Raw genomic sequence first — 22,668 nt, forward strand, 5'->3', positions numbered from 1 at the left:
AATATTTTATTTATTATCTATATTGTATCTTATTTATTGTATTATGTTAAAAAGTTATTTTATGTTTACAAAATAAATAAATAATGTGTAATTTATATAATAATTTGAAGATATGTGGTAAAAATCTATTTAATATAAGATTATAAGCTTTTTAACAGCTTTTATCTAAGGTTTCACAAATTGTATAAAATCAAAAAAAATATCATAATGTTCAAATGAAGATAATTGATTATATTTTTATTAAAATAATTCATTGTATAAAGGGATCCCTTAAAAACCCGCGATGATCCCGGATAGTTTTGATCCTATTAAAAATTACGACAATATTGGGGTCTTTATGATTCTAAAACGAGAAACTATTTTTTTTAAATAAAATTCTGTATTAGTATATTTGATTCGAACTTTAATTTCATCATTTTCTTTTGTAGAAAATTGAGTAAAATTTAACAAAAAATAAAATTATACCTAAAACGAATTATTCACTCTACGATTTTATTTCATAAGATTCGTATTTTATGAATAAAAAAATTATTTTATTCGAATCGAATAAAGAAAATATATTATCTGTGGAATATTTTTTTTTTATCTATTTATTATTCGATCGAATTATTCTTATTATTTGAAATAATTTATAAATATTATAAATTATTCGTAAATAAATATTTCAAATTATTTGTTAATATTTCAAATTATTCAGATTTCAAACCCAGAAGTATTTGACATGATTCTTAAGTATTTAAAAGTTCCTTGAAAAGTTTTTACTTTTTTTTTCAACATCTATAAATCACTTATTAATTTTTAATATCATTTTTGAATATATTTCTGAAGAATTTAATTTTTGGCATCGAATATTCGATGAATCAAATCCAATAATGTTTTCATTATTCGAACCGATACGAATAAGGAATTATTTAATTCGTACTAATACGAATAATATAATTATTCGATTCGAAAACAAGAATTATGTAAATATATGATTTGATTCGTATTTTTGTAGGAGATTCAAAGAATTTTTTATATTTTTATGTAAATAAACAAAAAATAAAATATTATTTTAAAAAAAACATGATCTAACTTTGTCTGTTTATAAAATAAATATAAAATATAAAAAATGTATCAGACAGGACTTTGCAAAAAGTAAAAATAATTATATATAATAGTTAAAAATAAATTTTATCCACGCCTTTATTTCATTTTTTTTCTGGAATTATTTAGAAGGGTAAATAAATGAGAAAGCCGTTTATTTTAGCTCGCTATAACACCTGGTTCTTGAGATATAGGGGCTCAAATCTGTAAAATTTTTAAAATGCTTATATCTCAAAAACTAATTATATATCATATTGTAAGTAAAAATATTCTCTAAAGGGCTATCAAAAAATAATAAAAATTGGCGCCAAATGGAGTCTTTAACATTCGGTTTACCTATAATGCTTTACCTGTATTTTTAAGCAAAAAAGGGAGTTTGTTTTCAATGATATAATAAAATATATATTTATTAAATAATTTGATCAGGATTTCTATTAATGTTGTTAAACGGCTATTTTTGAGCAGATTTCTAAAAACAGCTAAATCAATATTTTAACCAGAAAACAATTATCTAAGCATCGAGTTTTCGATAATGTCTAAACCTTTGTGCCATCTATCCAGATCTGGACTTTAGGTCTGAACGCCGGGTCTGTGCTCGGGGTTCGTGCTCAGAGCTGGTTTTGTCGATATTTTAGACCCAAACCCCGGATCTGGGCTCTACACAACCAACCAATTAACAACATTACTTATACAGGCAAAAATAATTTTATATGTAACTAGGAAAATATCAAGTGCAGAAAAGGCTAATTTTATGTATTATTAAAGAACTTTTCATTCACTTTAGAGAGATTCATAACGATATACAGTTAGATCTGAGTAGATTTGCTTTCTTACTACCTAAAAACTGTGTTTTAGCAGGTGGTCCAGGTACACATACCATGTGTATCTGCACATTACATTAAAACTTTAAGCTTATTTTAATAGGTGGAAAATTAAAACAGCTAATGTGTAAAAACAGAGCAAATAAATAAATTAATTAATAATAACAAATATGAAATATTCGTCCTCTAGTCGACTCAATTATATATATCGTATTCATGGTCTTGAGTTGAAAGTCTACAGTAAATAAATGTAAAAAATAGATCACAAATATCTTAATTAATAAAATTTGAAATATTCGTCCTCTAGTCGACTCACGTTCATATAAGTATAACTATTTGTCCTCTAGTCGACTCAAGTATATAATTCCTATTTGCAACTCAAGTTGGAAGTCTAAAATAAAAAAAAAGTAATAAACAAATATCTTAATTAATAATAACTAATTTGAAATATTCGTCCTCTAGTCGAACCAAGTTCATAGAACTATTCGTCCTCTAGTTGACTACCTAAAGTATATAATTCCTATTTAAATCTCAAGTTGGAAGTCTAAAATAAAAAAATGTAAAAAACAGAACAAATCTTAATTATTAATAATTAATTTGAAATATTCGTCCTCTAGTCAACGACTCAAGTTTATAAAAATATTCGTTCTCTAGTCGACTCAAGTATATAGACTTGAGTTCACGATTTGAGTTCACAACTTGAGTTCACGACTTGAGTCGACTTGAGTTCACGACTTGAGTCGACTTTAGTTCACGACTTGACGACTTGAGTTCACGACTTGAGTCGACTTGAGTTCACAACTTGAGTCGACTTGAGTTCACGACTTGAGTTCATAACTCAAGTCAGTTTGGGTCAATTTTTTCGACCCAAAACTTAGACTCAGTTTTCGACTAAGTCGACTTGACAGTCGATTAACAACACTATTCACACGTTTGTGGGCAAGCCGCACGTACTTGTAGGCACAACATTTAGAAAAAAGTTTCTTAAACCTCTATAGGCTTAGTAAAAAGGAGTGGGATAAAAAAGAGCCTATACCCGAGAACTACAGTATGATTTAATTACTTTAAAGGTGGGTGGTGGCTGATTTTAAGTTAAAATTCTTTAATGTAAATTTTGATGATTACTATCACTATTGAGATTTAATGTTCATAGAATCTGTAAATAAATATGATATAAAGAAAAAAAATTTGCCTGAACAGTAGATATACTGTTATTTTTTTAAATTCAACCCATACAATACAGTAATCATAGTCTATGTTCAATTTAATGTAACCATTTCAGCTTCAAAGGGAATTGAGTGGGATATTAAACAATGAATCGGAGTATTATATAATATAAATAAATTGCCGTGATTGCCATCTCGTAAAAAATAAATGTAAATAGATTATCGATTGTCATATTTTATAAAATGTAAATTGATTATATGATAATTGAAGGGTTTTTTAGGATGCTTTTATTATTTAAAATTAGTATAAAAAGTAATATTAAGAAGGTAAAAATCAAAAGATCAAAAATTTAATTATTTAATTTATTAAATTTTTTACTTTTAATAAAGGATTTCGTTATTATATAAAATAATTTTAAAAAATGAAATATATATGTAAAAGACAAGAGAATGGAAAAATGAAAGGGAATAAAGGGGAATTTAATAAGAGGAATTAAAAGGGAAAGTAAGGAAAAGAGAAAGAAAAAGAAATTTGAAAAATAAACTAAAAGAGAAAAGGGGAAAGGATAAAAAAGAAATGGAAGGGAAAGGAAAGGAAAAGGAAAAGAGAAGAAAGAGGTAATAAGAGAAATTAAATGAAAGGCAGTGGCGTCGCTAGGGGGTGGGGCGCGCAGAGGCTCGAGCCCCCTGAAAAGTTTGAATAGCCCCCTGAAGCAAAAAATTTTTTTTAATGGCTCCTTAATATCCCCTTGAGCTAAAAATAAATGTTTTTAATTGCCCTCTGAATAATTTCTTTTATAATTCTAATGAGTAATATATAGATTTAATTTTATTAAAAAACTAATAAGACTATCTTAATTTTTATTAAATGAATACTATTTTAAATATTAGATTCGATTATTACATATAAATTATGCTATGTCCGCTTGCAATCAAATTCTATGTTAAAAATATAACAATAACTAAATATTAATTTAACATTAACAGTTGAAGCTTAATTGACTTTTATTATTTAAATTAATATATAACCCTAATTAAATAAATATAATTATTTATTAATTGAAAATTAATAATTTAATATTTTAGCCGAGTTCAAAATCTCTAATCAAATATATTGATTTTTAAATTTAATTATCATGTCTCTTCCTAAAATTATTTTCAAGGTCTTAATCCAAATAAGTATAAGAGATTTATTTATAAAAAGTAAGTATACATCTATATTATAATTATCCGATGTCCTCACTACATCGTGACGTCATGTCATCGCTACGTATTTATTTTTATTTTTTTTATTTGTTGATTTTATTTATATACTTTATACAAACAGATGAATGGAATTTAGAGAATTGATGGTGTACACCAGTGACGAGGCGTCAAGTTTACTACTAGGGAAGCAATCAAAAAATTTTATTTTATTTATTAGTCAAACCATAAAAAATTAAGATTTATAAATAAGCGGAATTCGTCTTTGTGGTCAAGTACTGAATTATAAAAGTTATTACTAGATTTTAAATTTTTCAATAATTTTTTTTCAATAGAAATCAAAGCTAGATTCGATAATCGATTTTGACTCATTCTGTTTCTACAATAAGATTTGATTATTTTTAAAGATGAAAACCCCCGTTCTGCACTTGCTGTTGTTGCAGCCAAAGTTAAAATGAATTTGCATAATTTAAAAAACTCTTTAAAACTTTTCATCAAATCGGTATTAATTAAAAATTCAAGTATTTCATAAACATTTTTTCTCTTTCTAAATTCATCGTCGGTTTCCAGCTTGTGTAAGTCGAAAAATTGAGAATAAGTGTCATTTAAATTGTCTAATAAATATTTTGGGAAATTTTGATTAAATATTTGAAATTTACTAATATCTAACAATTCGACGAATTTGATATTTTTTAATATCAAACCGAAAATCAATTTCATTGATTATAGTATCTATTATTTTAATTATCAAATTTTTATAAAATTCTCTTGTATTAGGCAATCCGGATCTATTATGTTTTTTATCTAAATTGTCTTCAATATTTTCCTTTACATTTAAATTTCTCCAAAAAACATCAAAGTTTTCTATGCTAGATTTAACTGAATTTCTGAAATCGTAAATACTTTTAAGACAATATGATACATCGTTAATTTTAGTTTTAAGTATATCAAATAATAAATCAGATTCTGGAAAAACCTCTTGAAAAAAATATAACAAAATCAGAAAATTTGCATCATTTAATATATTTAAATAGCCACGAGATGTTATTAGAACATCATTATCCCAAACAATATCAGATTCTTCATCAATCATACTTTCAAAAAAAACGACTAGATCCTTTAAATAATTGAAAACTGTTTGAACCAGCCGACCATTGTATTCCCATCTTGTTGGGGCTACTCGTGGTAATCTTTTTTTAACATATTTATTAAATTCTGCTGTACGCTTAGATGATGTACTAAAAAAACTGGCTAAACCAGATAAAGTTGCAAAAAAACCTTACATTCTTTAATTTTGCTGCAAGATTTTGATAATATAAGATTTAACTTGTGGGCAAAACAATGAATATAAAGTGCAGAAGGATTGACGTCTCTAATTTTTGCTTGCAGTCCATGTGAATCACCTGACATAACAGCTGCGCCATCGTAACTTTGATCTATCAATTTTTTCATAATTTTCTTATCATTCAAAAATTTAATGACAAATTTTGATAAAGAATTAGCATCACGATGCATTGTAACATCAAAGAATTCAATAAATCTTTCATATAATGTCCCGTTATTTAAAACATATCGAAGAACTACAGCCAGTTGGGATTTATTATTTATATCAATTGTTTCATCTAATATTATTGTTATAAATTCCGTTTCTCCCAATTCATCTAATATTTTTTGGTGTAAGACATATGAAATGGAATTAATTAAATCATTTTGGATATCACTTGATAGTCCAATAAAAGTTGTACTATTTTCTAAATGATGTTTTAATAGCAAATTTTCTTCCGCGAGTAAATAAATTAATTCAATATAATTTCCTCTATTTACTGAATTAGGTGATTCATCATCACCACGGAATGCGAGCTGCTGAACTCCAAGAAAACATATAAAATTAACTAAAATTTTCAATATTTCTCTATTTGATTTAACTTTCGAATTATGCTGTTCGATTGATATTTTGCGTATCGAATCTATCATATTTTAAATACGAATTTCGCCAAATGTTTTTAATTGAATCATCGACTGCAAATGAGCTGTTGATTCTTCATGTCGTTTAACTGCCTTTGAAAAATTATTCATATCCGAAAATCCTCTATCATTCCAAACATATTTTTCCTTTGGGAATAATAAGCATGACCAACAATATAGAGAATTAGAAAATTCACATCCAGTGAGCCATTCATATTTATCATATTTATCGATAGAAAAATTACGAATGCAAGATTTTATTTCTTTTTTTAAATTTCTTAAAATTGGCTTTGGTCTTCCTTTTTCAATAATTAATTTTTTGGTATCAAAATTTCTTGAGCTAAATGATAATATTAATAAATTTTCAATAATACAATTACAATTATTAAACATTAATTTAAAGAAAAAAAAATTTTTTTTTAAATTTAATATAAAAAATTTATTTTTCTTTTATAAAAGAATAAGCAATTTTTTATTTGCTTCCCCAATGCTTATTTTTTAATCGTAAAATTAAACAATATCATAACATGATTTTCTATTTATTTATTGAAAAAATAAGCAATATTAGATTTGCTTCCCTCTTGTAAATTTTTTTTAACGTAATAAAAAAATTACACCAAAAAAATATCGTTTGAATCATGATTTATTAGTATATTTATTATAGGAAAATAAGCAATATTAAATTTGCTTCCATCATTTTTTAACATAGTAAATATAATAGTAAATTTTTTTACGTAGTAATCAACGTAAATTTTTTATCGTAGTAAAATATTATAAATCTTTTTAACGTTATAAAAAATATATTAATTATTTTAAGGAAGTAATTTTATTTTTTTTTAGCATAGTATAAAGATTATATTTAGTTTATCTAAGAATTTTGTAAAAAAAATTTCAAGGGAAACAATGCTTCCCTTGCTTCCATGGACGCTTCGTCCCTGGTGTACACATACCTAACATGAATTGAGAGATTTGAAAAATCATCTTTGAATTGATATAAACAATATTCCCTCAACTTTCCAAATATGAATGAAATAAATGATGTGAATAAAAAGATTCAATATTTGACTTAATCCTTTCTTTATTTTTTAGATTACCTTATCAATTTTCATCTCATATTATCAATTACACATTAATGAAATCTCTACAAGATACTCAACTTGTATATTTATTTTGAACATACTCACAATTTTTGTCAGTACTTACATTACAACTTTTTATACTCATATTTTTCTTTCATAACCAATAATTAAGAAGATAATCAAGTATATTTAAATATTCTTATCCTAACTTATTTATAATCTCCAATCCTTATAAATAACTCTTTCTTTATTTTTTTACCATCCCTTAATGAATTTATTTATCACTAAATTTTATTATCTCATTCTTTTCTTTCTATCTCTATTATCTATTAACCACTATTTCTCAAAACCTTATCAATTCCTTTAACTTAATTTTTATTATTATTGTATTATAATAATTTATACCTTCTTTTTCCCCCCTTTTTTAATCTTATTTTTTAATTACCTTACAATTAATTAATCTTAATACTAATAATATTACATTCATGATGTTATTTTTTAACTTTTAGAATATCATAATAGGCTTGAGAAGTCCCCCAAAATTTTTTTTTGACGATAGCCCTCCAACTACTAGAAATATGCATCTAATATTGAACCATCTACCGGTTTTACATTATTTTAATGTTTGTTTAATTTCAACAATAGTTTATTTATATTTTTGCCTGATTTCTTTATTTGTCTAGGCTAACCCTAATCCCTCGCATTGCTACAAAACATGATGAATCTATTATTAAAGATAAGCAAAGAAAATAATGACGATTAAAGAAACGCCTTACCCGTTCTAGAGTTACTGGTAGACAAAATAATAAAGAACTACGCTTGAAATGAACTCATCTAAAGGTTTATTTAGTTTTTTTTTTATCTTATGTCTTATATCTATGTTTATTTTATTTTCACCCAGTTGACCAAATGATATTTCTATCACCACTACCACAATCCCTATGCCACCTCCACCTATTTTTTAACAAATATAAACATTTTTATTTATCACTAAATTTTATTATCTCATTCTTTTCTTTCTATCTCTATTATCTATTAACCACTATTTCTCAAAACTTTATCAATTCCTTTAATTTAATTTTTATTATTTTTATAATATAATAATTTATACCTTCTTTTCCCCCCTTTTTTAATCTTATATTTTAATTACCTTAGAATTAAATAAACTTAGTCTTAATAACATTACATTCATCATGTTATTTTTTAACTTTTAGAATATCATAATAGGCTTGATAAATCCCCTAAAAAAATTTTTTGATGATAGCCCTCAAACTATTAGAAATATGCATCTAATATTGACCCATCTACCAGTTTTACATATTTTAATGTTTGTTTAATTTCAACAATAGTTTATTTATATTTTTGCCTGATTTCTTTATTTGTCTAGGCTAACCCTAATCCCTCACATTGCTACAAAACATGATGAATCTATCATTAAAGATAAGCAAAGAAAATAATGACGATTAAACAAACGCCTTACCCGTTCTAGAGTTACTGGTAGACAAAATAATAAAGAACTACGCTTGAAACGAACTCATCTGGAGGTTTATTTTGTTTTTTTTATCTTATGTTTTTTATCTAATGTTTTATATATTATTTTATTTTCACCCAGTTCTCCAAATGATATTTCTATCACCACTACCACAATCTTTATGCCACCTCCACCTATTTTTTAACAAATATAAACATTTTTATTTATCACTAAATTTTATTATCTCATTCTTTTCTTTCAATCTCTATTATCTATTAACCACTATTTCTCAAAACCTTATCAATTCCTTTAATTTAATTTAATTTTTATTATTTTTATAATATAATAATTTATACCTTCTTTTTTCCCCCTTTTTTAATCTTATTTTTTTAGTACCTTACAATTAATTAAACTTAATCTTAATAACATTACATTCATCATGTTATTTTTTAACTTTTAAAATATCATAATAGGCTTGATAAGTCCCCCAAAAATTTTTTTTCATGATAGCCCTCCAACTACTAGAAATATGCATCTAATATTGACCCATCTACCAGTTACATTATTTTAATGTTTGTTTAATTTCAACAATAGTTTATTTATATTTTTGCCTGATTTCTTTATTTGTCTGCTAACCCTAATCCCTCACATTGCTACAAAACATGATGAATCTATTATTAAAGATAAGCAAAGAAAATAATGACGTTAAACAAACGCCTTACCCGTTCTAGAGTTACTGGTAGAAAAAATAATAAAGAACTACGCTTGAAATGAACTCATCTGGAGGTTTATTTTTTTCTTATCTTATGTTTTATATCTATGTTTATTTTATTTTCATCCAGTTCTCCAAATGATATTTCTATCACCACTACCACAATCCCTATGCCACCTCCGCCTATTTTTTAACAAATATAAACATTTAATTCTGTACTAGCATTCATTTCACAGGAGTTAATATAAAGATTACTTTATCCGATTCTCTGAGAAACTTTCATGAATATTTAGAGGAATGTTCAAACTTGAATGTACAGTACAGCCAATTTCATTAACTTTAATGAAAAAATAAGCAGTAGTTCTGTCGTGGCTTTTATAACAATACTTACGACCGTTTTATGGTTGAGTTAACATTGTCGTTCAGGATTCTATTTTAGAAGGGGATACCAATGCTGACATTGACAGAATTATCGTTTTGCGTTCTTCTTTTACCAGTATCCCAAGGCATAGACATATCATCTTTATCCGGACGCAATGTGTTTTGTACACTGCTATGTTAATCGGTCATTATTTTCATCTACAACCCTAAATGATATAAAATTATATATTAATTATTTCCTCTCCAGACGACCCCCCAGATTTATTTTGTCACTTTTTTTTATCAAAAATTAAAATGTCATCAAGGATTTGCTCTTAATTTTATCAAATACATAATAAATAATCCTCATTATTTTTTAAAAAAATTATCCTAAATTTATATGTCAACAAAAAAAAATATCTTAAAAAATATATAAATAATTTGCATATAAGTTTCATTAGTGTTTAATGGCATTTTTTAAATTTAATTAGACAGAATTTTTTTTACTTAATATAAAAAAATATATATCCCTTATCAAATTCTTTGACAAATAATTTCAGAAATGCAAGACATACATTAAATTTATCTGAAAAACAACAATAACCTTATATAATAAACAACATATTTTTTAGATATAATTTTAATTGATCATATTACAAAAAAGTATAAGAGTCGGTTATTTTAATTTTATTTGTCATGATTCTCTAATAAGTAGTTGCCCCAATGACATTAATACTATAGACTGCCGATTAATATATTTGAAGTGGCAAAAATTGAAGTGACTGGTGACCATTTTGTGTTTGTATCTTTTACGAAAGAACCGTATGATAATTTCATAAATTTCAGGTATATTTTTATTATGTTTATATTTATAATATATATATATATTCTAATTAAACACCAATTTATTATTTACCTTATATATTATAGTATATATAAATCAAATAAAGGTCACTACTGAATATGAAGAAAAGAAAGTTAGATGTGATATCTGTTTACATTCCCTAATTGATAATTCCGCAAACGACAATAATTATACATTAATAAAAATTAAGAATTATGGTGGATTGATAATACCATCCCAAAGCGTGTCAAATTTATGCAAAATAACAGAGAGCTCATTCAGGGCTTTTGAAAAAGTAAATGAAATAACCAAAAGGCATGCTGTTAAAAAAATAGAATGTCTAATATTGTCAAAAATATTAGGCACAAATATCCTTAGTGACCTGCAAGATCATATGTTTGATCAAGAGGCAGGGTTAAGTCATTAACAAAAATTACAATTAAATATCAGGCAAAAACTAAACAAGGCTGTACTTTTTCAAGGACAATAAACCAAGTAATGTAAAAATATGTTATTTAACTTAAATATTTATAGGTGAAGAACAAATTATAAGAAAATTTCTAATGACTTTATTGGTTATAATAAATTAATTTTATTAGACATAAATATAACATATATATATTATTTGTATTTATCAGAGTTGTACAAAAGATCTTCTTTGAAGATTTTTGAGCGAGATCTAGCTCAAAAATTTGAGCAAGATCTTTGAAGATCGTAAAATTTGAAGATCTTTTATTTTTTAAAAATTTTGTGTAACGATTTTCAAAGATCTTCATGATATTTATTTTTTTACCCCTTTATTAAAAGCCCAGATGTTTTTCAATTTTCATCAAGGCAGGAGGAGAGGTATAAAACATAAAAGAAATATCATATTAATAAAATTAAAAAACATCTGGGCTTTTAATAAAGGGGTAAAAAAATAAATATCATGAAGATCTTTGAAGATCGTTACACAAAATTTTTAAAAAATAAAAGATCTTCAAATTTTACGATCTTCAAAGATCTAGATCTTTGAAGATCTTTTTATTTTGAGCAAATGTACAACTCTGGTAATTTATTATTGATTTATAAGATTAATATTTTATTTTCGCGATACATATTAATTATAATAATACAATTATTTTATTTGATGTAAATATAACATAATATATATTATTTGTATTTTACATGAAATATATTTACATTATTGATTTTTATTCTTTAGTGAATTAAATTTAAATAAAGAAATATATTTAGAAATGGATAGTTTATATTTATTAAGGAATAACATAATTATAAGCAAAAATAAAACATAAAAGACATAAGACATAAATTATAAAAAAATAGAAATCTAGAATTGATTTCTATAAAAAAAAATATTCATGTATTTTTGAATTAATCTGGCTTCTAGGAAACCTGCATGTTATAATTTATTATTCATTATTTTGTTACTTTTAGAAGATGTTTTGGAAATTTAAAAATTGATGGTATTGCTCCCTCTCTTAATTGAACATGATTTGTAACAGATGGAATAAATGAATCTGATGTAAAATGCTTTGAACATAATTTACTATATTTTGTTACATTGAAGTTCTCTCTCTTCACAGCATGGGTCCACTTTTGTAATAATATTTTATCTTTCATAGGAAATCTGCCATAAATAATTTTTACAATAGAATAATTATTGAGATATCATACTTATGAAAGGAAATTTTGCTTCCTCAGCAATATACTACCATTTTAAATCTTTTAGTAATTAAAAAATATTAAATTGAATTCTTATAAAAGATATTCATTATTAAATAATAAATTGCAAATGTTAATAAAGAGCAGAAATATTTCAAGTAAAATATTCAGTAGTGACCTTTATTTGATTCATATTTACTATAATACATAAGGTAATTAATAAATTGGTGTTTAATTAGAATATATATATATATTATAAATATAAACATAATAAACCTGAAATTTATGATATTATCATATGCTTCTTTCGTAAAAGATACAAACACAAAATGGCCACCAGTCACTTCAATTTTTGCCACTTCAAATTTGATTTTAGCATTACGATCGGCAGTCTATAGTATTAATGTCATTGAGTTGCCCAGGCCTTCCCAGTTTCCCTTAATACGGAATTTACATGTTTTTTTTTCCATATTAGACTAATTGGTAAATCAGATATTTCCCGTTATGTGATGATATTAAAAATTTAACTATCTCCGAGGCGGGAAAAATTTTCAAAATTATAATGGGTAGGACGAGGTTTGGAATCTCAAAATTAATATTAGCTTGCACCTGACTTGGGAATATCTTTTACAAATTATTAAGAGTTGAGCTGGGCTTGATAAACTTTTTTATAATTATAAGATCTTGGATGCTTCCTAATATTGTGAGCTTGAACCTGGCATGACATCTATCGTAAAAAATGAATAAAAATCTCATTTCCCGTCATTTTTGACGAGCTTTCTACTAGTATAGTTTATAATCCTCTGTTATATATAATTTTTTATAGAATATTAGGTAAAATGCCACTTTTACAGACATATCTGACAGTTATATAATATATTACAGTTAATATTTTTAAAATTTTACTAATAAAGGCTTTTGATAATAAATATAAGTAACAATTTGCTTACAAATATTTTACGCCATCTATTTATTTACAATATAATTAATTTTAAACATATTATTATTCATCCCACAATGGATGTAATAAATTAGATATCTTTTCTTCTCTTTTTTACGTGTTTTTAGGAAAGCTATTTTTTTCTTCTTCGGAATATAGATTTGCGTTAAATTTTTAATACGAATATATTTTTGATATTATTACAAACTACTATTATTTTAAGATATAATATACCAACTAGAGATGGTCCGACAATAATATATAAATCTTAATTGCTTTCATGATATCACTCTGGTTCTTATTTTGTAGTTACAAAATGTTTCCTTTCTAATATGATTTTTGCCGTGTAAATAGGCTTCAATATATTTGCATAATTTCTTCTAAAGGTTTTTAGTGTTTTTGTATTATCAATTTATCTAACAGAATAAATTCTGATATGTGTTACCATCTTGAGTGTAATGGCTAGTGTTGTTAAACGGCTCGTTTTGAGCCGATTTTTAAAAACGGCTAACTCGCTATTTCACCCAGAATAATATAACTTAAGCCTGAGAATTTTGCTTGTAGAAGGAACCAAGGTTAGGACATCTATTAGAGAAATCTCAAGGCTTGGGCTAAATTTTTCAGGCTAAAATATCGAGTTAGCCGTTCTTAAAAATCGGCTCAAAATGAGCCGTTTAACAACACTAGTAATGGCTAGGACTGTAAAACCAGCATCTATTATTTGTGTGGCTATGTAATTAAAGATTATTAATACAGCTGCTGAGAGCATATGATCGCATATTTTAGATAAGCAATAAAGGTCAACTGTGTAATCGTTTATATATCATTAAAAATGGAAGATAATCTTTTAGAAATTTAATTCATACAATAATTTTCTCGATTACTTATCTAGCTTCCATCATGTCATCTAAGAGGAAGCTCTAACCACCATATAGTTTTATGATTTGGATTGGTCGTTTATATTCTCTTCTTCAAGAATTGTTGATTTGGTAAGGTCTATAAATTTTTTCATATTAGTCCAATCTATAAAACATTGTCTAAAATGGTAATAGAGAGTTATATTAGTTTCATGACCTTTTGTCAATGTAAGTTCCTAAGATTATTTTATATTATGTAGTTTTCAAAAATCATTATCAATTGAGGCATATATATGAATTAATTAACCTTTTTTATCATTTATAATTCTTCTGACGCAAAATTTTTTTATATCAACAATCGAAAATATTTTATATTGTAATAAATAGATTTTATATTAAAAAATATTATTTTTAGAAATGTCTTGTATTATTTTAATGATTTATATGCTAGTTCATTTTGCATGCAAAATATAAAATGACACTCAGAATAATTATTTAGAGTTAGTAAATTTAAAAAAAATATAATATATTAATATAAAACCCGGCCAAATTGAGGGGTATGGGGGGCGAAGCTCCCCATAAAAATTTTTTAGTTGAGCCCCCTGGGATTGTAAAGGCTAGCGACGCCCCTGATGAAAGGTAGGAAAAAAGAAAGAAGAATGGAAAGAAAAGGGGACGAAAGGATAAGGTAATAATAGAAATTAAAAGGGAATGAAGAAAAAGAGAAAGAAAAGGGAATATGGAAAGGAAATTAAAAAAGAGGGAAAATAAAAGAAAGAAAAGGGATAAGGAAATGAAGCGGAAAAGAGATGAAAGGCGAAGGTAATAAGAGAAATTAAAAAGGGGAGGAAAGAAAGAAAAAGGGATATAGTAAGAGAAAATTAAAACGGGAAGAGGGAAAGGGAAAGAAAAGGGAAAAGGAAAAAAAAAATATGGAAAATAAATTAAAAAGGGGAAAAAATTGGGTTAAGGGGGGGGGGGAGAAAGGTAAATAATAATTGGTAATAAAAAGAAAAAGATAAGGAAAACGGAAAAGAAAGAAAAAAAGGGAAATGAAAAGGGAAAGGGAAACGGGGAAAAGAAAAAAGGAAAGAAATATGCTGGAATGTTTATTTTGTTGATTAACCTGCCATTTTCTTTGTTTGTTAATGACAGATAAATCAAAATATGAATAATTATCAAGAGGGGTTAAGACGGGGTCTGTTTTTTTTAAATAAAAATAAAATAAAAATTTTAAAAATAATAATGTATTGTGCAAAGAAATCAATATTAGGCAGAGACCTGCCAGGTATGGGTCTAATTATTTATTTTTCCTGGGCAGGGCTTGGATTTTTGGAAATTTTTTACTTGGGCCGGGCTTGGGGTTAAATTTTTTTTTTCAAATTTAGATTATTTTAAGGATATTTATTTGGACAAATATAACAAATCATTGATCCCCTTTCCTAGACACCTTGGGAGAGTTTTAATTTTGTTTTTTCTTTAAAATCGGAAATTGGTATACTTATTCCTGACATAACTGATTTAAAGTGTAAGACTATTATAGGTAATTCCTACATTTAATTATATAAAATACCATGATATTTTTATTTAAAAATCACTTTTTTTTCAATGTTATAAAACTGGATAAAAAAAATAATAAAAAAAATAATAAAAAAAAAATAATATATGAAAATTTCCCCAACTATTACTTCTTTAGTGTGACAAATCCAATATTAATTAGGAATTAAATATATGGCTATAAAGATGATATTTAAAATGATTAAGGTAATGATCTTTACAATAATTGAAATAAGGATTTTATATCATTTATAAATTCAGATGGCTTTCTATGTATTTCCTTTGTGTATTACTAATGAGAATGAAGGCTAAGAAAGCTGTTAATAAGTGACATAACACTCTTTTCTTTGAACTAATTGATTTTTTATGTGTTTTCTTTTATATGTAATGAATGAAAAGATTTATTTTGAATGACCAACAGATTTGACCTTAACTTATATTTAGAAGATACAAATTTGATTTTTTATCATCATCATATTGCAAAAATTCATTATAAAATTTTTCTGGTCAATAAATTTGCACCAAATAAATCTGCATTTTGTGCAATTATTTTGGTAATTCTGGCTTCTTTTATAATTTTACTACAACATTTATGACTTTCTCCTCTGTAATAAATTGTAGATTTTCAATTTTTTTGATATAATGAATAAAAATGAAATAGTTAAAAATTTACATTCTAAAGAATATAAATTATTTGAAACTTATTGAAAAGCAAAGTCTGGGATTTTTTTAGTATAATAATAGACAATCATAATAATAAAATGGATATGTTCAATGTAAAACATGCCAAGACATACTTTCTGTCATAATTGGGAGTTTTTGTTAGGGAACTTAACCTAAAATATAAAATGAAAATAAATATATATACTAAATATGATTCTAAATCTTTATTAAATAAATAACTATAATCAAATACAAAGTGAAAAACATAATCAAAATAAAAGAAAAATAAAATAAAATTAATATAAAAATAAAAGTAAAAATTATATGTAAAAGTAAAAAATTAAAAAGTCTTCCAAGCGAAAAATAAAAAGTTCATTCACACTTGTTAAAACTCTTAAAGTATGAAAAATTACAATTATCACGCGTTTTCATCTCATTTACATAGACGGGGATCTAAATAATAACTTAATAATTTTAATAAACATTATTTTTGTTTGAATATTATTACAATTTGAATAATGCATTTTTATGAAATGCAAAATGCAACACCCTTCCATAAGTTAGACCCACCACTCGACCAACTTCTTTCGATTTCGACTTTACAGATCTTGTATCTCCACCCAATCTATTCTTCTTAATCTTTAATGTCTTCTAATTTCTAACGATGGTTGTCTATTGTCTAATATTATTCACTTCTAAGGATTGTTTGAATATTATTAAAATTTGAATAATGCATTTTTTTGTAACGCAAAAATGCAACACTTTCATATTCACAAAAAGTAGGATCATCCCAATTTATCAAGGCATAAATGTAAACTAAATCCTAAAATTAAATTATATTCTTTTTTATCCAATTAAAATTGATAAAGCATCATATACAAGTGAAAAAAAAGGAAGTTATCAATAGATATGTAAAATTTTGTTCTGTAGATATTCGCCCATTTCAATGTATAACTGGTAAAGACTTTAAACATTTAGTACAATATTTTATTGAAGTTGATTCGGTTTGATTGATGTTGAAAATATTTTGTCAATTCCTATAACTATATCAAGGCATATGAATGATATGTCTCAAAATTTGCACAAAAATATATTCCCAGAAGTACAAAATACTTTCATAAATTTTTTTGTAGTGCAACAACTGATTTATATACAGATGACTTTAAAAAGTACACATATATAACATTAACTCTTCACTACATAATTAAATGAAAATTGAAAAAATTGAATAAGATCCTCGTTTATTTATTATTACCATGATGTGTTTAGACAGAATAATTAAACAGAATAAGATCATAAATCACATTTTATTATTTTTTATAAATTACATTTTATTATCACTATTTTAACCAAAAACAATTTTTCTTTTTATATCTTTTTTTTTAACAATAAAAAAATAACCAATTATGTGAAATACAAATTGATATTAAAAAAATGTAACGTTAAAATGATATAAAAAAAAGGTTAATATAAAATTTTGACCGAAAGGTATAATCTCTATTATTTAACAGAAATTAATAAATCGTGTTTTGTATACTTCTCTTTTTTTTGAAGATAAAAAAACAAGTGAAAATATTCACAAAGAACTTGTTTCTAATTTTACAAAACTTGGATAATGCTTCTGATGCATTTTATATAATCACATTCATCACTGATCAAGGTAGCAACTTGATAAAGGCTTTAGAACCATATAAACGATTAAACTGTTCTGCTCATCTCATTAACACTATTCTAAGAAATACCTTTTCTTTAAAATATATGCAAATATCTACACCCCTATTATATAACCTTATTCTACAATGCAAATCACTAACTAAATATTTTAAACAAAGTGGATATACAAGAATTTATCAAAGTCACTTTGCCGAAATGTTGAAACAAGATGGAATTCAAAATTAAAAATGTTCAAAAGCATATTATGAACAATATGAGGATATTTTTCTTTACAGAAAAGAAATATGGAATACAAACTAAATGCTAATTAATAGAAATGTTGACTCCTTATAATCAGGCAACCAAAGAGCTTGAGGGGGATACAAAGCCTACATTATTTAAAATTTTATTAATCTATAAAAAATTGGCAAATTTACCAGTGTGTAATATTTTATACGATGCACATCAAAATAACAATGAGATTTTAAAATTGAAATTAAGAGCTATAGAATTTTTAATATCTAAATTTTAATTAGATATTCTTCACAAAATCGCAACATTTTTAAGCCCAAAATTCCGCCAATTAAGAATGCTTACTTTGGAAGAAGCATTAGATGTAAAAAATTCTGTTAGAGCGTTAATAAAAGATTATTCGGAGTATCAACTTATTCCTATATATGATCTGGATCAAGTACTTGACCCAACTTTAAAGAATGCTACCAAAGCTACAAGTAACATATTTTTTATAAATGTTTTTATCTATATAATATTTTTAGGTACATCTTCAGATCTGGGTGAAGTGCAGGCCCCTACTTCGAAAAGTAATACCAGAGCTACCTAATTTATTCTTTATGAATCTTCTTAGCAATATAATATGTTTAGCTTCATCACATTAATGAATATGTCTTCATGGGAGGATGATACAATGCTTAATAATGAGACTGATGCTGATGAGGTTAATTTATATTTGGATATTAAGCTTAAGAAGGAGGAAATCAATTATGATGATCATATCCTAGATTGGTGGAAGAAGCATCCAAAAATTTTGCCAAAATTAGCAAGATTAGCCAAAAAAATTCATGCAATTCCAGCATCAAATGCTTCGAGTGAACGAAATTTCAGCACTATTGGAAGAGTTATCGAAGAGAGAAGGACAAATTTAAACAATGAAATTGTTGATAATATATTATTTTTAAATGATAATTTGAAAATATAAATTAAAATTTTATTTATATCATTTATTAATATTATATATATACTAAATAAAATATTATATTTCCATTAGTATTACTTCAGCATGAGTATATAAAATAACTTAATAGGCTTGGGCTGGGCGTAGGAAATTTTTTTGAAACTTATCATGGGCTTGGGCCAGGCTTGGGAATTTTTTTTAACATTAGATATGGGCAGGGCCAGGCTTGGTCAAAAAATAGAGGCCCATGAAGGTCTCTGATATTAGGTTAAACTCCATAGAATCAGTGGGAATATCATCAGTAGGTAAAATAGATGTAATCTAAAATGTAGGAAAGTATAAGAATAACATTTTTTATTTTGCATTGTAAGGAGATTTTGTTGTGTTTCACGATCTCTGGAACGTTTATTTTGTTGATTTACCTTTCATCTTTTTCTTTTATTAATGAAAGATAAATCAACATCTGTAAAATCATTAAGATAGTTTAAGACAGGGCCTGTTATTAAAATAAAAACAAAAGAAATTTTAAAAATAATAATGCGCTGAATCCCCAGATGAGTCACTAATAGATGTAATTTACTTCTAGTTCAAATCTGCATACTTTAATTAAAATTTCAAGTGTGACCCATTAGTTATAATTTTAATTGAATATTATTTTACTACAAATCCGCACAACATTGTAATTAAAATTTCATGTGACCTATTAGAATTAAATTTACTTGAATATTGTTGACTGAATTTAGAATAGAATGATTTGAAGAAAAACTATTCATACTTTAGAACTAGTAGAAAACCCGTCAAAAATGACGGGGAATGAGATTTTTATTCATTTTTTTACGATAGATGTCATGCCAGATCCCTCACAATATTAGGAAGCATATAATTATAAAAGTTTATTCAGCCCAGCTCAACCCTTAATAATTCGTTAAAGATATTTCCATGTCAGGTGCAAGCTAATATAAATTTTGAGGTTCCAAGTCCAGTCGTATCCAATATAATTATGAAAATTTTTTCCCACCTAGAAGATAGTTAAATTTTTAATTGATTTATCATCACATGAAGGAGAATTATATGATTTACCAATAAGTTTAAGATGTAAAAAAAACATGTGAATTCCGTATTAAGGGAAACTGGGAAGGCCTGGGCAAACCACTTATTAGAGAATCATGACAAATAAAATAAAAATAACCGACTCTTATACTTTTTGGTAATATGATCAATTATAATTATATATAAAAAATAAATTTTTGTTTATTATATAGGGTTATTGTAGCTTTTCGGATAAATTTAATGTATGTCTTGCATTTCTCAAATTATTTGTCTATATTTTATTTTAAATAAAAAAAAATGTTATCTATTTAAATAAAAGTGCCATTAAGCACTAATGAAACTTATATGCAAATTATATATATAAAATATAAGATAAAAAAGATAAATGAGTTAATTTCAAGCGTAGTTTTTTATTATTTTGGCTACCAGTAACTCTAGATCTGGCAAGGCGTTTGTTTATTCGTCATTATTTTCTTAGCTTATCTTTAATAAAGTATTTAATTTATAAATTTAAATTTGAATAGTTAATTTTAGTTTTATTTGAATATTGTTTATTTTTAAAATATATTAACGTTGATTGTTTAATATGTTAAAAACTTTATATATATAGATACTAAAAAGAAATAATAGGATAATAATAAATAATTTTGATTTTATTTAGAATAAATTTAAATAGTTTATTAAATCTAAACACTTTCTTTTATGGTGCCCCGGTTACTGTGGTACGTTTTTCGTTTTAAATTAAAGTTAAATGATAAAAGTTTTAAAAAAAAATTAAAAAATATCCTTTCCTTGAATTCTTTAGTAAAAATAAATAGTAAACGAATTACTTATCAAATTCGTCGTTCGATATTGGAGATGATATAAGGACAAATAAAATTTTTTTGACTTTTCTTTTCGATAGTCAAAATTTTATCCAAATTTACAAAATTATAAAAGGTAAAAAAATTTTATTTAGAATAAATATTTGTTAACTTCTTGTTTCTTTTATGGCGCCCTGTTATGTTTTTGTAAAAAAAAAAAAAGAATAAAATATAGAAAATTTGCCTAAAATTAAAATAAAAAAGTATAAATTAAATTAAATTTGAAATTGATGACTACCTTATTTATTGATTTGACTACCTATTGTGACGATTGCTTAATCCATTGAGATGACTCTATTTATATGTCTACCTATTATGACGATTGCTTAATCCATTGAGATGACTCTATTTATATGACTACCTATTGTGATGACTATCTAACCTATGGAGACTGCGTAACCTATGGAGACTGCTTAACCTATGGAGATGACTACCTATTATGACTACCTTATCTATTGTGACTACCTATTCTACTATGACTATCTAACCTATGGAGACTGCTTAACCTATGGAGATGACTACCTATTATGTATTGTGACTGCCTAATCTATTGATATGACCAATGCCTAATCTATGGAGATGTTAGCACGTTCTTTCATGCAAAAAGCTTCTTTCTTCATGGTGTCCCGGCTCTGGATGTTAGACTGGAATATGATAACCAGCACCTAACCTAATGTGACAACCTAGGAAGAACTGATATGGAAGTTGAACGATAGGTTATGAATTCTATTTTGTGAGACCAATGATATTAAAGTGTAATTAAAACATATGAATTAAAAGGGATTGATTTAAATAACCCTTATAAGTAATACTTAATATGATAAAAATGTTTTTGAAATAAAGCTTTTGAAGACAAAAGGTTATGTAAAAATTAAACATCATTATTTTAGAAAAATATTGTGTGAAATTTAAATTTTTTTTTAAGAGAGGGAAATGTGCATAATATTTGCATATTTTAACCTCGGAGATTGAAAATAAATAAAAATAAATTAAGTATTAAAACGCTACTAATTAAATATGGAAACGCTAAAAAATGTAAAACGCTAAAAATATAAAACGCATAAAACGCTAAAAGTATAAAACGCTATGATTAACTTAACACCTAAAAAATAATATAATAATTTATCATTCCTTATTCTGGATTAAAATTTTATTCCTTATTCCATAAATTATCATTCCTTATTACATATTTTTCCGAAATTCAAAATTTTATTCGTGCATATTATTCATATATTTGATTTGATCAACTATTCCAAATTATATATTCCGATTTATTCCAAATTCCAATATTCAACTGGATTAATGATAATAACAATTTTGAGAAATGTGAACAACATACGATAAGGATATCAAACCAACGATAACGTTCAACGATTTTATCAAACCTACGCGATTGATTCAAGCCTACAAAAAAACGTACAAACTCACGCAACTCTAATAAACGATTTTATCAAACCTACGTGATAGAATCAAGCCTACGAAAACATTTGAGACTTATGCGTTAACCAAGATAAAACCGAG

At 25.4% G+C, this 22,668-nt stretch overlaps 1 protein-coding gene across 1 annotated transcript; it reads right to left on the minus strand.

Annotated features, from left to right (window-relative positions):
* Positions 1-5,527: 5,527 nt before the first annotated feature.
* LOC135922850 (zinc finger MYM-type protein 1-like) lies at positions 5,528-6,250 on the minus strand. The gene has a single exon (XM_065457344.1). The coding sequence runs from the start codon at positions 6,248-6,250 to the stop codon at positions 5,528-5,530; it is 723 nt and encodes a 240-aa protein (XP_065313416.1).
* Between the last annotated feature and the right edge of the window lie 16,418 nt (positions 6,251-22,668).

The sequence above is a fragment of the Gordionus sp. m RMFG-2023 genome, chromosome 1 (assembly GCF_954871325.1).
Source record: "Gordionus sp. m RMFG-2023 chromosome 1, tfGorSpeb1-WG-v2, whole genome shotgun sequence".
NCBI lineage: Eukaryota > Metazoa > Nematomorpha > Gordioida > Chordodea > Parachordodidae > Gordionus > Gordionus sp. m RMFG-2023.

Excerpts from the sequence above, each read along its gene's own strand:
- LOC135922850 (XM_065457344.1), bottom strand. The coding sequence starts at position 6,250 with ATGATAGATTCGATACGCAAAATATCAATCGAACAGCATAATTCGAAA.